The sequence below is a fragment of the Podarcis melisellensis genome (genome assembly GCF_964234715.1).
Source record: "Podarcis melisellensis genome assembly, chromosome: 8".
Lineage (NCBI taxonomy): Eukaryota > Metazoa > Chordata > Lepidosauria > Squamata > Lacertidae > Podarcis > Podarcis melisellensis.
In genome coordinates this window covers 29756709-29771334 of record NC_138540.1, presented here as the reverse complement: position 1 = coordinate 29771334, position 14626 = coordinate 29756709, and the positions used below count along the sequence as shown (strand labels likewise).

At 44.3% G+C, this 14626-nt stretch overlaps 1 protein-coding gene and 1 long non-coding RNA gene across 2 annotated transcripts; one reads left to right on the top strand and one right to left on the bottom strand.

The window, feature by feature from the left end:
• Window positions 1-3179: 3179 nt before the first annotated feature.
• On the bottom strand, window positions 3180-13792 carry PPIH (peptidylprolyl isomerase H). Its single transcript, XM_081921630.1, has 10 exons — window positions 13633-13792; window positions 13462-13526; window positions 10702-10725; window positions 9600-9644; window positions 9063-9105; window positions 7796-7888; window positions 5805-5892; window positions 4855-4895; window positions 4278-4364; window positions 3180-3306 (listed from the first exon to the last, which is right to left on the bottom strand). The coding sequence occupies exons 1-9, from the start codon at window positions 13696-13698 to the stop codon at window positions 4296-4298; spliced, it is 534 nt and encodes a 177-aa protein (XP_081777756.1). The 5' UTR covers window positions 13699-13792; the 3' UTR covers window positions 3180-3306; window positions 4278-4295.
• Window positions 6123-10691, top strand: LOC309375727. The gene is made up of 3 exons (XR_014171016.1): window positions 6123-6808; window positions 8599-8643; window positions 10388-10691. It is a non-coding gene; the product is annotated as an uncharacterized lncRNA (long non-coding RNA).
• Window positions 13793-14626: the final 834 nt, after the last annotated feature.

Genomic DNA, 14626 nt, shown 5'->3' with positions numbered 1-14626 from the left:
GGCATAGTCCCAAGAACCAGGTAGTGGATAGCTATGATCCACCTTTCAGGACCTGTGGTTTTACACCCCAGAGCCTTAGGGCAGCTCCACACTAAACATTTTAAATACATTCAATGCACATCTAAAGCACATGGAAGGACAGATCCTGAAGCTGAAGCTCCAATACTTTGGCCACCTCATGAGAAGAGAAGACTCCCTGGAAAAGACCCTGATGTTGGGAAAGATGGAGGGCACAAGGAGAAGGATGACAGAGATGAGACGAGATGGTTGGACAGTGTTCTCGAAGGTACCAGCATGAGTTTGACCAAACTGCGGGAGGCAGTGGAAGACAGGAGTGCCTGGCGTGCTCTGGTCCATGGGGTCACGAAGAGTCGGACACGACTAAATGACTAAACAACAACAAAAGCACATGGATTTTCTCGTGCTTTTTTCTGAGGGGATGCAGGGGTACGCATACCCCTAAACATTTTGTGAATCCAAGTTTGGGGGGCAGTATTTCAATATGAATAAGAAAATGAGAGTACCCCTAAACATTTTTAAAGAAAAAAAGCACTGGTTTTCTCAAAGACCTTACAGAACTCTAGTTTTTCCCTTACAGAGCTACCATTTCCAGCACCCTTAATTCCCAGGATTTTTTGGGGGAAAATCATGTGCTTTAATTGTATACTGCGGATCTGCCCTTAGTCAATGGATAATAATAATTTTATTATTTGTACCCCAGCCCCTCTGATGGGCTTGTGCCAGCCACTCTGGGAGGCTTCCAGCAAATATAACATAGCACGAAACATTAAATACTTACCTATACAGGGTTGCCTTCAGATGCCTTCTAAAAGTTGTATACTTAGTTCTTTATCTCCTTGACATCTAATGGGAGGGCATTCCACAGGGAGGGTGCCACTATGAAGAAGGCCCTCTGCCTGGTTCCCTGTAACTTCTCTTCTCACAGAGGGAACCACCAGAAGGACTGCTATTACTCTTCTAACTGGGAAGTAACCCCTGCTGTTGTCAATGGAGTTTTCTCATTCATCCAAAGCAGAATTACCTAAATGTAGTTCTTAATTGTGGGTATACTTGCATAGGATGGTTGCATGCAGATGAAAATGGCTTTATTTTCCCTAATGTGAGTGTTCTATTGCAATTGACTTCAATAAGGCTTGGAGCCTGATGCACACTTACCTGGGAGGGAGGCCTGCTTACCTCAGTGGCACTGACTAGTTAGTAGATAAACATGCATAGAATGACACTGTAAAACAACTCACTTCATCACCTGAAATATTTCCTCAGTTTTGTTTTACCTGTCTGTCTATGATCACCTAGGAACAGAGGAACCTGGCTTACATAGGCAGAACATTTGTGCTATCTACACTGAGTGAGTCTCCAGGATTTCAGGCAAGAAATGCCTCTCAGCTCTGCCTGGGGCGATGGGGTATTGAACCCAATACCTTCTGCATGTAGAACAGATGCTGGACCACTGTGCCCCCACCATAAGACTGGGACTGGCAGTGTTCTCAAGCTCTGACCCAGCCTTAATGAGAAAACAGATGGGTTGTTTTGTTCAGCCTTACACCAAGGCCATCAGCATCCTGTTAGAAATCAGAATTTTGTATAATTAATGACACGCAAAGCACCCCTATAAAGTTTTTACTCAGAAATAAGTCCAACTGTGTTCATGTATGATTTGAATCTGGTTCCCCCAAGGTCCTGTTCTTTACTAACAATCCTTGAACACGCCTGGGAACTTTGTGTTCATCCTCATTTGAACAAACCAAGGAAACTTTGCCAAAGCGAATTCCAGCTTCCCCCATTCACTCTGAAGCCCCTGTGAATTTGATGGCTTTGAAATAAGCATGGTTTAGATTCATTCGACCCTCTGACTCAGACCACATGATGTCCAACCCACATCAGCTAATCTTCCCAGGCACCAACTCCTAGTTCTTACCATGAAAGCTCTCCCCAACTTTTTCTATCTGCTTTTATTTCCTTTTAAATGTTTGTCTGAGACTTTTGCTCCTCCAGCTCCTCCACCCTAAGGCCATGTGATGTCAGCCGTTCTGCCTTGTTTCCCCTTAGGCAGCAGTGGTGCCAAGTTTGGGGCGCCCTCTGCAAGTGCACCTGCTCCTAGCATCTGGTTGCTCAATATTTCAAAGAGTAGACAGACCCTTGGTGTGGTTTTTCTTTATTTTTACACGTCTGAGTTCTGATCGTGCTCCTCAACACTGAAGACAAAGAGCTGAACACCAGGAAGATATATCTGGCAGTAGGAGCTGTTTGACAGTGGAACAGACTCCCTCGGAAGATAGTGGACTCTCCTTTATTGGAGGTTTTTAAGCAGAGGTTGGATGCCCCTTTGCCATGGATACTTTAGTTGAGATTTCTGCATTGCAGGAGGTTGGACTAGATTACTCTTGGGAATCCCTTCCAACTCTGATTCTATGAGCAGCCATACTTGCATGACACAGACTGCTGGCCTAGTTCAATCCCAGTAGAATGACTGTTGTGCTATGGAAGCATCTTGCTTCTCTCCTTTACCCAACCCTTTGCCCATTCACCCTCTTCATGGCAGGGATGGGGAAATCTGTGGCTTTCTGAATGTTGCTTGACCATGGTTTTCACTGGGGGAGTTGGCCATGGTGTCTGGGGCTGACAGGAGCACAGCATCATCTAAAGGGCAGCAGGTGTCCCATAGAACAGTGCTTGAAACTGAGTATCTGATGGAACCTGCTGCCATAGCAGCAATGAAGACTCAGCTGCATCTACACCCTGTGGTCATTGCAAAACAGCACCACCAATGCAGAAAAGAGAGGGAGCAGCAGGGCTTGAGTGAACCCAGTGGTTTGCAAAAATAAATTTCATGGGCCAAAAGCTTTTTTGGGGGGGTGGGACTCAACCCAGTAAGGATTAAGAATACTCTGGTCCAGAAGACTTAATTGTTGGAAGGTGGGACAGAAAACGGGGGAGGGGGAATGGAATGGAGAGTTCAGGAAGAATCCTCGTGGAATCCTGAACAGGAGGCATGGTGCACTGCAATGTTTTATTGTAGGCCTCACTTGCAACTGACCCAAGTCCAGGTTCCCTGGGATGACTCACTCGATGGACTTTGCTGATGTCACAGGACAATGGCCCCCGATAATACTTCCCGTTAGGCAATTCCTTGTGCATTCCAATGGAACAACAGACACTTAACCAAATTCCTTTATTTACAATGGGGGGAGAAAATTAGTTTGGAATGTGTGGTAGATGAGGCACCACAGGAAAAACATGGAACAATCGGGAGGTGATGGTGATCCAAGATGGAAAGAGACTAACCTAGAATCAGGAAGAGGCAAAGAGTCAGTCATCATCACAGCTCTAACACAGTGTACCAGAAACAGCACATTCCAGCCCAAATAATATGCTTTGTGAATGGATCTTGGCAATGCTACTAGATGTCTGTGTGGGGTTGCAACACCCAGAGATACTAGTGATCCACTCAACTATGTAGCTGGGGAGCCCACAGGATTGGTAAACCTTTTTCCAGCTGGAGGGTCACATTCTCCCTTGTCCAACCCTACGTGGGACTTTATGTCATTGGTGGATGTGGTCACACCTGCTGTGGGGCTGGTGATTGCCAAATCCTAAGAAGGGTCTTAAAGAGGGTGGATTTTGTGCCAAGGCAGCTCACACGATGCAGTATATGAGTGTCGTCAGCAGACAAACCTGATTTCCTTTCGATTAATATTTTCTGCATTTATTGTACTTAATAGAATTTATTTAGCAATGTGTTGCGGGAACTTGAGGGCTCTCAAGGAGAGTGTAGCCACCACTCTTGACTACTGTAAATCTTTATTCAGGAATTGGTCTGAGTTGGAGACTCCACCAGGCCGAAACAGGATTTCAAAACCAGATGAGCAAAACATTCACCTTCAAAATGTTACCTGATAATTACATACCTGTCTCTAGTTTGAATGAATGTTCAGATTCTTACAAAGCTGAATTCTGCACTTTTATGGAGCACAGCATACATTAAGGTTTCATTCAACTGCAGTCAGATTCAAAAGGAGACCCACTGAAACTGATGGGCATTATTAACTTAAGTTTGACAATTTGATGTGGTCTACTTTGAGTCTGACTTGGCTGAATACAACCCTTGGCATATGCTGTATTCCATAAAAGGAAAGAATTCAGCTTCCTAAAAATCTATATTTTTTACTCAAGCTATAGATATGCAATATAGCTTATCCACCCTCCCTTCATTGGACCAGGTTGTGGCTATCACAGCTATGGAGATCGGTACCTACCTTGAGAATCGTTTCCCCCTACATCTCACCACATTGGGCAATCACCACTGGCAGTTTGGGCTTGTTATTTGGACCGGTGGGCACGTTCTGAGGAGGGAGCAAAAGGCAGCATTAAGAGGAGACCCTCAGCCCTTGCTGGGAAGAGCCATTATATTACTTTCCCCACCCCTTAGCAAGCCATTTTCAAGATAATTTTTCTCATTTATGATTGGTTGGTGTCCTCGGGACCTTATTTTTCTACTGGCAAACCTGCAACCCACAATGTTGTCTTAAAAACTGACGGAGATCATTCTCAGTTTTGAACTGAAGAGCTGCCTGCCACTTTGAATGATGAAAAGCAGCATCCCCATTTACAGTTAACGGATCAGGACGGTCAGAAAGGCAGCAGAAGTCAAGCCTTATTGCTCAAGCCCAGGGTGGTCAACATCTTCATGTGCTTTACATTCTGCCACAATAAGGACTAGAATCTTAACTTAGATTCCTAAGCTGCCCAATTCTGCATGGTAATCAGACTGCCGACTTGTGCACCAAACCCGCAAATTAGCACAATTGTTACTTCTTTGGCTAAAATACTTACTTCAATTTTTCTCATGACAAGCAGCCCATCAACTATTTTACCTGCCGCGTTTAAAAAAAAAAGGATGGTTTTAATTTTTCAAGTATTTCCAACTCATTATCAACAAAATTAAGGTCAAACAATGCAAGAGGGGACTGTGTACAGATGTGACCTTGCTTGACCATGGAGATCTGCAGGGGAATCTCTTCTAGGGGTTCCCTATGACTCAGACACATGACTCGTATCTACTAGGATCTGTGCATTTGGTATTGTAGGAGTGATTCTGTGGAACTCCTGACTGAGACCCCCTGCCTGTTAAACTTCTGATGACCAATAAAGACCTTTCTATTTCAGCTAGCATATTAAGTGAACTCTCCTGATTTTATTATTGATTCTATTTACTTCATTTCCTTTGTAACTTTATTGTATGATGCTTAGAAGCTATATGTTACGGGTTGAATAAGTTGCCCAAATAAATAAATAAATAAATAAATAGAGAAAAGAAATCATTCAAAAGCAGATTGCAATATGGGGATGGGCAATGGGTTTGAGTTGTTTTTTGGGGGAGGGAACTAAGAGAATTCCCACAGGCCCTCCCAAGGCCATGGAGCTTTTCTGATCTTGGTCCTTGCCCAGATTGGAACTAAGATCATAAGAATAGCCCATGGCCCATCCAGTCCAGCATCCTGTTCTCAGAGTGGCCAACCAGATGCCTCTTCTGGGAACGCTGCAAGCAGGACTTAAGCACAAGAGCACTCTCCCTTCCTGTGGCTTCCAGCAACTGGTATTCAGAAGCATTACAGCCTCTGAATCAGCCCTGGGTCAGACCACAGTCATCTATAACCCTCTCTCCTCCATGAATTTGTCCATTCCTGTTTAAAGCCATCACTGCCTCCTCGGACAGAGAGTTCCACAGTTTAGTTATGCTCTGCATGAAGGTAGGACTTTAAAAATTTGTCCTGACTACTTACCAAAGACTACATGCTTCCCATCCAGCCAGTCACACTTGGAGCAGGTGATGAAGAACTGGCAGCCATTGGTGCTGGGGCCACTATTTGCCTAGCGGGGGGAAAAATCCACATAAATCATGGAAGGCAAAGGCCCACACTCAGTCTCGCTCTGCCACAGCTGGTCTGGTTCACAGGATCCCAAAGGAACAAAGAAATAAAAGGTGGTCCTAAGACCACCCTACTGATATGTCGACTAGCACAGAAGCTCTGATCTGGGCAGAGAAATGAAAATCACTTCTTTTCAGGGTGAATAAGCTAAAAACAGATTAAAACATATACCTGGACATGCCTGACTAAACCATAATGCTTTTAGCAGGTGCTACACCAGGCCTTTATGATGGCAGGAAAGGTCAAAAGTACTCTGAGCCCCTGCTGAACGACCACAGTTTCTGACAGGTTATGAAGAAATTCTGTTTCTTAAAAACTGTTTAATGAGTATTGTGCAATGTATTTGGTTATTTGTATTATAATGTACATTGTAATGTGTTTGGCAGAGGAAATCTTTTCTCTGGTCAACTGAAAGTTAAATTAACTGTCACTGGGGGACCTTAACTGACAGTTGGGGAGGGGCTGGAGATAGAACTCTTAGTATGCAACTGAAGGATAGAAGAGATGTATACGCTGATTGGTGGTTGCTGGTTTAGAATTCTTAGACTGACAATGTGATTGGCTGAGGCTAGACTGGGAGGGGCCAGAAGAAGTGAATATAAAGCTGGGTGCTAGTTAGCCAGAGTCTGTCTGCGCTGGACATCCAGAGGAAGAAGATAGCAGAAGCTGAGAACTGAGGAAGAGTGGAGAAGACCTGAAAGGAAGGTGGCAGGGCTTGGCGGTCAAAGAGTAGTTGGGGTAGCCAAGCGACTTGACTAGCCAAGACGGGAACATAAACAGATCTGGGATTCAGCAGGGCTGGTAACAGAAGCTTCAATGAAAGCTCTCAGTTAAAGTGTTGATGAAGTTTGACTGAGGTGGAGTATAATATAAGATCAGTCTGTCAAAAGTTTTATTAGGATTCCTCAAAGTTGCCTTGGTTTAGTCATAGTACTGTAAAATAAGCTGCTGGTATTAAGTAGATACACATTTGAAGACACAGTAACTACATAAGCTTGTGCATTACATCATAAATGTTAGTGCCTTGTCAAATACAGTCGTACCTCGGAAGTCAAATGGAATCCGTTCCAGAAGTGTGTTTGAATTCCAAAATGTTTGGAAACCAAGGCGCGGTTTCCAATTGGCTGCAGGAAGCTCCTGCAGTCAATTGGAAGCAGTGGAAGCTGTGCCAGATGTTTGGGTTCCAAAGAACGTCCGCAAACTGGAACACTCACTTCTGAGTTTGCGGCGTTCAGGAGCCAAAACATTTGACTCCCAAGGCATGACTGCATTTGACAGATATATTGACATGATTGGCTTTACCCCACACTTACATCTCACAGGGTTATTGGTCGGTAAAGGGTGTAAGTTATATTAAATGGTGTTAGCAGTATGGGTTTAGGAAAACTATTACAGTGGGAGCTGGGTTTTGTTGTTATTAAGAAAATTATCACCATGGGCTTTAATGCATGTACAACTCTCACATGCCTCAAACTGATGGCTCTTAAGGGCCAGGAGAGACTGCTACCTTTGCACATGGGCAAGAGCAACCCCAGCTGCACCCTAGTTCCAAATGTAGCCAAGTTGCTTCCAAATCTAACTGAAACGTGAGGTGGTGGATGTAGGGCGTATCCCATTCTATCCTTACAGTCACCCTGCAAGGTAGCATGTGTGAGTGGCTCAAGGTAATTCAGCCAGCATCATGCCCTAGTAGGGTACTCCATGCCAAAGACACTTGACGTCCCACTGCTTTTAAAAGGCACACCAAATGGCAGGCCAACCCCTTCCCTTTATAGGGGTCAGAAAAGGGAACCTGAAGTCAAATTAAATTGCTGGACCACAATAATTTTCTCCAGGCTACTTACCATGGACAGCAGACCAGGAGCGGAGTGTTTCAGCTTGAAGTTTTCATCTGCAAAGGGACCCCGGTAGATGCTTGCCACTCCGGTGCCATCTCCCTGTTTTAGAAAGTGGTCATGCACTCAATTCCACAGCTGAAGTTGTATTGGGAGTGAGTAATGTTCTCATTTATTGTTTATTCTGGATGCTGACAAGTGTCTCTTGATAAAACCAGCCACATAATTAGAACACTTGCAGAAATGTGTTTTGGGAACCTCTTTCTCTGAACAGCTACATGGTCCTCCTCTTTTCTTTCCTTGAAATCCGCCCTTAGAAAACAGACTTTCCCCAAGTGGCCTTTGGCTCATCCTCTTAAATCTGTTTCCAGCAGCAACATAGTTTTGCAATAAAAGTGTAAAGGCATATTCTTGGGATGCCCAGGTCTGTTCCTGCCACTTTGGCCACACTCATTTTTTTCCTTTGACTATGTCCACATTTATTTGTGGCCCTAGGGCAGCTGACTACTGCTCAGTGTAGCCCTTGGTCTGAAAAAGGTTAGCCTGCCCTGATTTACATAGACTGTATGTAATAGTAATAATAATAATAAAAAGCTAATTGAGGAGTTTTGTGTATGGTCTAAATTAAAGTACTGTAGGCTGATTATTTATTGCATTTATATACTATTTTTTTGTCAAGGCACCTAAGTAAGCTTACAATTTTAAGGTACTAAAGCAAATGATATAACATCTAAAGTTGTCTGTGGGGCAACTGAATGTTGTTTGTGCCTGCCTCTCTTGACTTCCTTTTCCCTCTTATTTTACAACTGAAGTATCCTGTGCAACATCAAGGCTTATCTATTCAGGCACCAATTCAGGTAAGTCTGCCAGAACCTACCAGACTACCTATTTTGTGAAGCTTAAGGGCAGTTACACAAAACTTTCTGCAGCCTCAGTTAGCTTTTCTTGAGCACCCACCACAGAATTGTATTTGGTTGGACAAAACATGGCTTAGGGTGAACATGCAGACTCCCAGAGGAGCTCACAGCTGCTTTGCTCCTCCTCTGGCCCTGCTTCTGTGGATTAAGCCATGGTTTGGCTCAGCATGTTGCCTGAACCTGGGTTCAACTCAGCCAGATGGGTGGGGTATGAACAAATTATTATTATTATTATTATTATTATTATTATTATTATTATTATTATTATTACCACCTCACTACCAACAAGCAACAGGAAACACTGCAATGTCCTTCCCCTTGATGACAACAAAGCAGAATGAAAAAAATGGAGCACTTACGTTTACAAAATCGCCTCCTTGGATCATGAAGTCCTTAATGACCCTGAAAAAGTGGGGGAAATAAATAAATTGTAGGCTAGACAGACAAAACAGTTACTCTTCAGCACACATCTGGGAAGCCTGCCAGTTGGCTATGTGTTCTTCGGTGGCCTTGCAACCAGTCAAAGAGCAAAATTGCACCCACAGGGCCACCTGCTGATCATTGCCGGCATTGGAGTAGTTGTTAATCCTACTCAGAGCAGATCCATTGAAATCCATAGTCATAGCTATTTCTATTAATTTCAGTGTGTTTACTCTTGAGTAGGTCTGATGTTGGCTACAACAGACACTTATTGTTTTTAATGAAGGAATGGGAAGAAGCTATTTGTGCAGCTGTTCCCAAATCCTGCTAAGCCTTGTTTTCTATATCAACAGTGGGTGATCCAAGGCAAGCTCTTGAGAAACCCTTCAAGGCTTGACCTTGAGCAACGCTTCCCAAACATTGGGTTGTTGCCATGCATTGAAAGCTTCACTTTAAGAGTCAGACAAGCAATGTACCTGTGAAAAGTGCTGCCTTTGTAGCCGATAGGAACTCCATCTTTCCTAGAATACAAAGATACAGACATGGTGAAGTTGTGCAGCCTCGGACCACAGGAACTACCCCACCCCAGTCCTCAATGCATTCACATCTGCAGTGGGCTTTGAAATGGTGACCTGAAAGATCTCAGATGTGGTTTCAGATGTGAACTACCAACGAGCTTTGGCCAAAGAAGTGGAGTGCCAAAGGCCGCCCAGCCCCAAAAGGTCAAGGCAGGTCATGTGCTACTTTCTGACCCTCAGCAGATGTGTCTGGGTCATCTGGCTACATATGGAAAGCGGTCATAGAAGCCAGCTTGGACAAAGTGAGAGGCTGGCTTTCTGTAAGATGGGCAGAAAGTATCCTCCTCCCCCTTCAGCCTAGTGCAAGTCTGCTTTGATTAAACCAAGAGGCCAAGTGCTCTTTTTACAACTGTCTGCACACCCCAGGTGAAGGGTAAGAGAAAATACCACCAAGAGAGGCATCAGCCTTCTAATTATATTTAGGACTTATTAGACCAACACTCATCAACACACAAGGGACTCAGACTGCAGAAATAAGAACTTGCGGCTTAAATTGAATGGGGAAAGTGTGAGGGAGAAATCAAGGCACAGTATTTCTGCAATCTAGGAGCTCATCAAAATCCCAGTTTTCAAACTTACAAATTCCAAGTTCTCAAGGAATGTATACACCAAAGAAATTGCTGACTTATGACCACTGTAAAATAAACTCCCATGTCACTCTCTGAGCCTTTCCTTTTGCACCCCAGGTGATAAGAAACAAAAACTCCAAACAACAACCAAGTACATCTCCGGAACCAAAGAAATGTACACAAGCAGAGATGAGGCATTTGCAAAGCCAGTAGGTTATTCTTTGGGGGGTTTTGATTCTTCTTCCAAGGAGGCAAGCCACCATTTGATCTTTAAAATGGTTTGTCTCCTTGATGTTGTGCACTGCTGCAGTGAAAAGTGCAGCCACCTCTGGTTCTCCTAAGCATATGTATCACAGCTTTAGAACCCAGCCAGGGATGAAGGTTTTCCTGTTTGCTCAAATGCTTATTTTTTTTACACCGAGACAACATACCTGAATTCACCTGTGCAAAACTGCCTGAAAAGAAGAAGAAATCTTCAAGTTAGTTCTACTTACAGGGATGTTCTTTTTTAGATCCACAAATTTAAGTATTCCTGAATACTGGAATAACTGTTAAGATGGAATTCAGTGTTAAGTTAGAATTCTAGAATTCACAGCAATTTCTAGAAAAGCAACTTAAAACTCTAAAATTATTTCTGTTATAAAATAGTATATACCAAGTAGGAAGGGACCAATAATCATCTAAGTTCAGTGCTGAGCAAATATTGTTTGGCTCGTGGGCTACTATGTAAAAGAGAGAAAAACCATTATGTTCTCTCTCCATGGTATGCCATATTCTTTCGAAAAGGATGGAGGTTTGCTCTGCATTTAGAGAAAGACGTTTAGTCCAAAACAGTGATATCTTGGTTCTCAAACGCCTTGGTTCTCAAATGCTGAAAACCCAGAAGTAAGTGTTCTGGTGTTTGAACGTTTTTTGGAAGCTGAACGTCTGATGTGGCTGTTGGCTATTGTTTCCAGGGCGACTGTACCTATCAGAAGCTGCGCCTTGGTTTTTGAACATTTCAGAAGTCAAGAGGACTTCCAGAACGGATTAAGTTTGGCGCTTTAGTTTTTGCTATTTATTTTGTGTTTTTGAGGTGTGGTTTTTTTAGTTTTTGTGACTGTGTGGGACTCAGTTCAGCTACTTATTGATTGACTGATTGTGTGATTGCAGAAATGGATAAAAGCCCCCCATCAAAACAATGACTATCATCAGTGCAGGTAAGAAAAAAAGTTAATTTTAATTTTTATTATCTACAATACTATCTTATTTATTTTATAGTATAGTACATTGATTATTACTTTCATTTTATGGATCAATGGTCTCGTTAAATAGTAAAATTCATGTTAAATTGCTGTTTTAGTGGTTGTTTTTAAAAATCTGAAACAGATTAATCCATTTTGCATTACTTTCTATGGGAAAGCATGCCTTGGTTTTGGAATGCTTTGGTTTTGGAACAGACTTCCGGAACACAGTAAGTTTGAGAACCAAGATACCCTTGTACACGAAGAACAGATTATGTGTAAGTCTAGTCTTTTTCTCTTTCCACCCATTGCTTTCTCGCACCATGTGACAGATTGTCTGGGAAAGAGATGAGGAAAACCCAGAAGCCTTCCCAATCTAGTGCCCTTGTAGTTTTGAACTACAAGTCCCATTAGACCTCCTCATATAGGGTGGCATATAAATTCAATAAATAATAATAATCAGCCCCAGTCAGCATGTCTAAAGGCTGGCAATGATGGAAGGTGCAATCCAAAATACCTGGAGGGCACCAGATGGGAAAGACTGTGCCAAAAGAATGGCATAAGGAATAATATTTTTTCACATGCACTGGCTGAACCATTCTGAGGAAGGGAGGGGAGGGTATTTATCTGGAGATGGTGAAGACCAGATTCAGCTAGTGACCTGCCAGTTGCTGACCTCTGATCAAATCCAACCCTACAGGCAAGAACTAGCTGTGTGGTGAGAGAAGACAGTGCCCAATCAAAGTTTACTGCTGTCTTAATACAGATCTGCCTAAGGGCACATTTTGACATGACATTTTGCCATGCCAGGATGGAGAGCAAGCCAGTAAAACCAGTGGTTGCATTGTTTACTAGACTCTATTTAAATTCTAGTCAACATGAAAAGGCTGGGGAAATCCAAAGTGCCAAGACACTATGATAACCAGTGACCACTTGAGCAAATTCTTAGTCATTGGATCACAATGAGTAAGACTTTCAGGGGCTTCCCATTTCATGAATCTAAGAGTTGACAAAAGCATAAAATAAGGAAGCTTTGCTAGAGGGAACCTGTGGCACTCTTAATGTTACTGGATTACAAGTACCACCAGCCCGCAACCAGTATGGCCAATAGCCATGGATGATGTGAGTTGTAGTCAAGTGACATTTAGAGTGCCACAGAATCCACACAAGTCTCCTGGTTTCCAACAGTCTTTAGAGAAAGATGCCTTCAGTGGACTTCCTGAGTGGGCCCATCTGCTACCTCCTCACCTTTGTTAATTCATGCAGTTGCCCCTTCATCTGATGTCTCCCCTAAAACCTGTGCAACTGCCTAGGAAGGGAAAACATCTGAAAGTTGGTCTCCTATCTCCTCACCACTCCACTGTGGACTAGAGACAGCGGTCACAATATGGAGGGGCCACAGGAAGAGCAGGCCCAGGAGGGGTTGGCAGTGGGGTCCCTGCAGGTACAGGGCAAGGCCAATCCGTAGCGCCAGTCCTAAGAGCAACCCAGAGTTGTGACTGGTCACCAGAACAAGGAGCATCAGCGAGGAGCTTCTGCTTTTTCTAACTCAGGATTTCTTGGTTTTTTAAAGTTCCCCCACAAAACAAAATCAGATTTTCTAAGCAACCCCACTTGGCTAACCCCATTTCTGTGTCAGAAATCTAGCGTTGTCCGTGCCGATTTCGACAGAAAAGGGGATTTTTTAATGTTATTTTTTAAAAGGGAAGGAAATCAGCCACGTGGGACTAGCGCAGCTTCCCGCGCTCATATGAGCCGAGACGCGTCGCTCTAGGCTTACAACTCACTCGTTACCCACCGCTACCATCATTGGCATAAAAGGGCTGCCGGCAGAAAAGGAGGCCGGGAGACTATGCGGCCTGGGGTCCAGAGGCGCCGCTCTCGCCGCGCATCTTTATGGCATGCCGCATTGTCTGTCACACACAAACACACGACCGATCCTCCGCCGAGTTTTCTCCTCAGGCTTACCTGAAGTTCTCCGCCGTCTTGGGGACCACGTCGGCGAAGAGCTCCACTTTCATGCGGCCGACCTCCTGGGCATGGGCAGAACCGTCAGAGCCTCCTCTTTCTCCTCCTCGCGCCCCCCCCCCCACGCCCAGACCCTCCCCCCCCCTTCAGCCTCCCCCGAGCGAGCCTTACCTGGCCGCCTATCGTGACATCAAAGAACACCACGGGGTTGTTAGGATTGGAAGCCAACACCGCCATGGCGACCACCTCTCACCCGGAAGTGGAAGCTCGTCCCCCCTTCGCGGTTCACGGAGAGGCACCCGGTTGGAAAATGCGTCACGTCCTGTTACTTGCCGGAAATTTTAAATGATCACCGAGTAAAAAGCTGCCTCGCGGTCTTCGAGTTTCCTGTCTGCCGTTGCGCTTCTATTCGTTCGAAGCCTCGACGGAGGATTTTTGTTTCTTTTTCTAGAGATGAGTGGGCTTACCTGTTGCCCTCCGTATGGCGCTGGAAACCAACTCTTTATCAGCCCCCTGCTAGCGTGTACAGCAGTAGAGGTTGATGGGAGTTGTAGTCCAGCAGCGTCAAGGCAACCACGGGGTGGGTGGGACTAGCACTGATCTGTAGGTAAGGAAGAGACGCTATTCCACCCGTTTAAGGTGTGGTGAGAAGAGTTTTCATTCCCCCCACCCACTGGCGGTCTCTTAACTTTGACTACCCAATTAATTAATTAATTAAAATTTATTAAATTTGTATACAGTGGAACCACGGGTTACGTACCATCCTCCTCATGAATGCTTTGTATAATGAGCTCTGCTAAACCAGGAGTAGATGCCCCCAGTTGGGAACTTTGCCCTGGGATGCAAGCGGAAGTCGCGTGCCGGCAGCAGCGGGAGGCTCCATTAGCGAAAGCACGCTTCATGTTAAGAACGGTTTCGGCTTAAGAACGGACCTCTGGAATGAATTAAGTTTGTAACCAGAGGTACCACTGTATTGTCCTATACCCGCAGGTCTTGGGGCGGTTCACGGGATAAAATCACAAGGCAGCTTCCTCTGTTGGCACAGAGCCACGCAGCAAATATATCTGTGTGGCATTTTAAGTGAGGCGAGGGAAACGTGACATTGGTCATCTGTTTTACTCTAATACACATTCATAGATTAAAGATGGAAAAAATGAAGATGTTG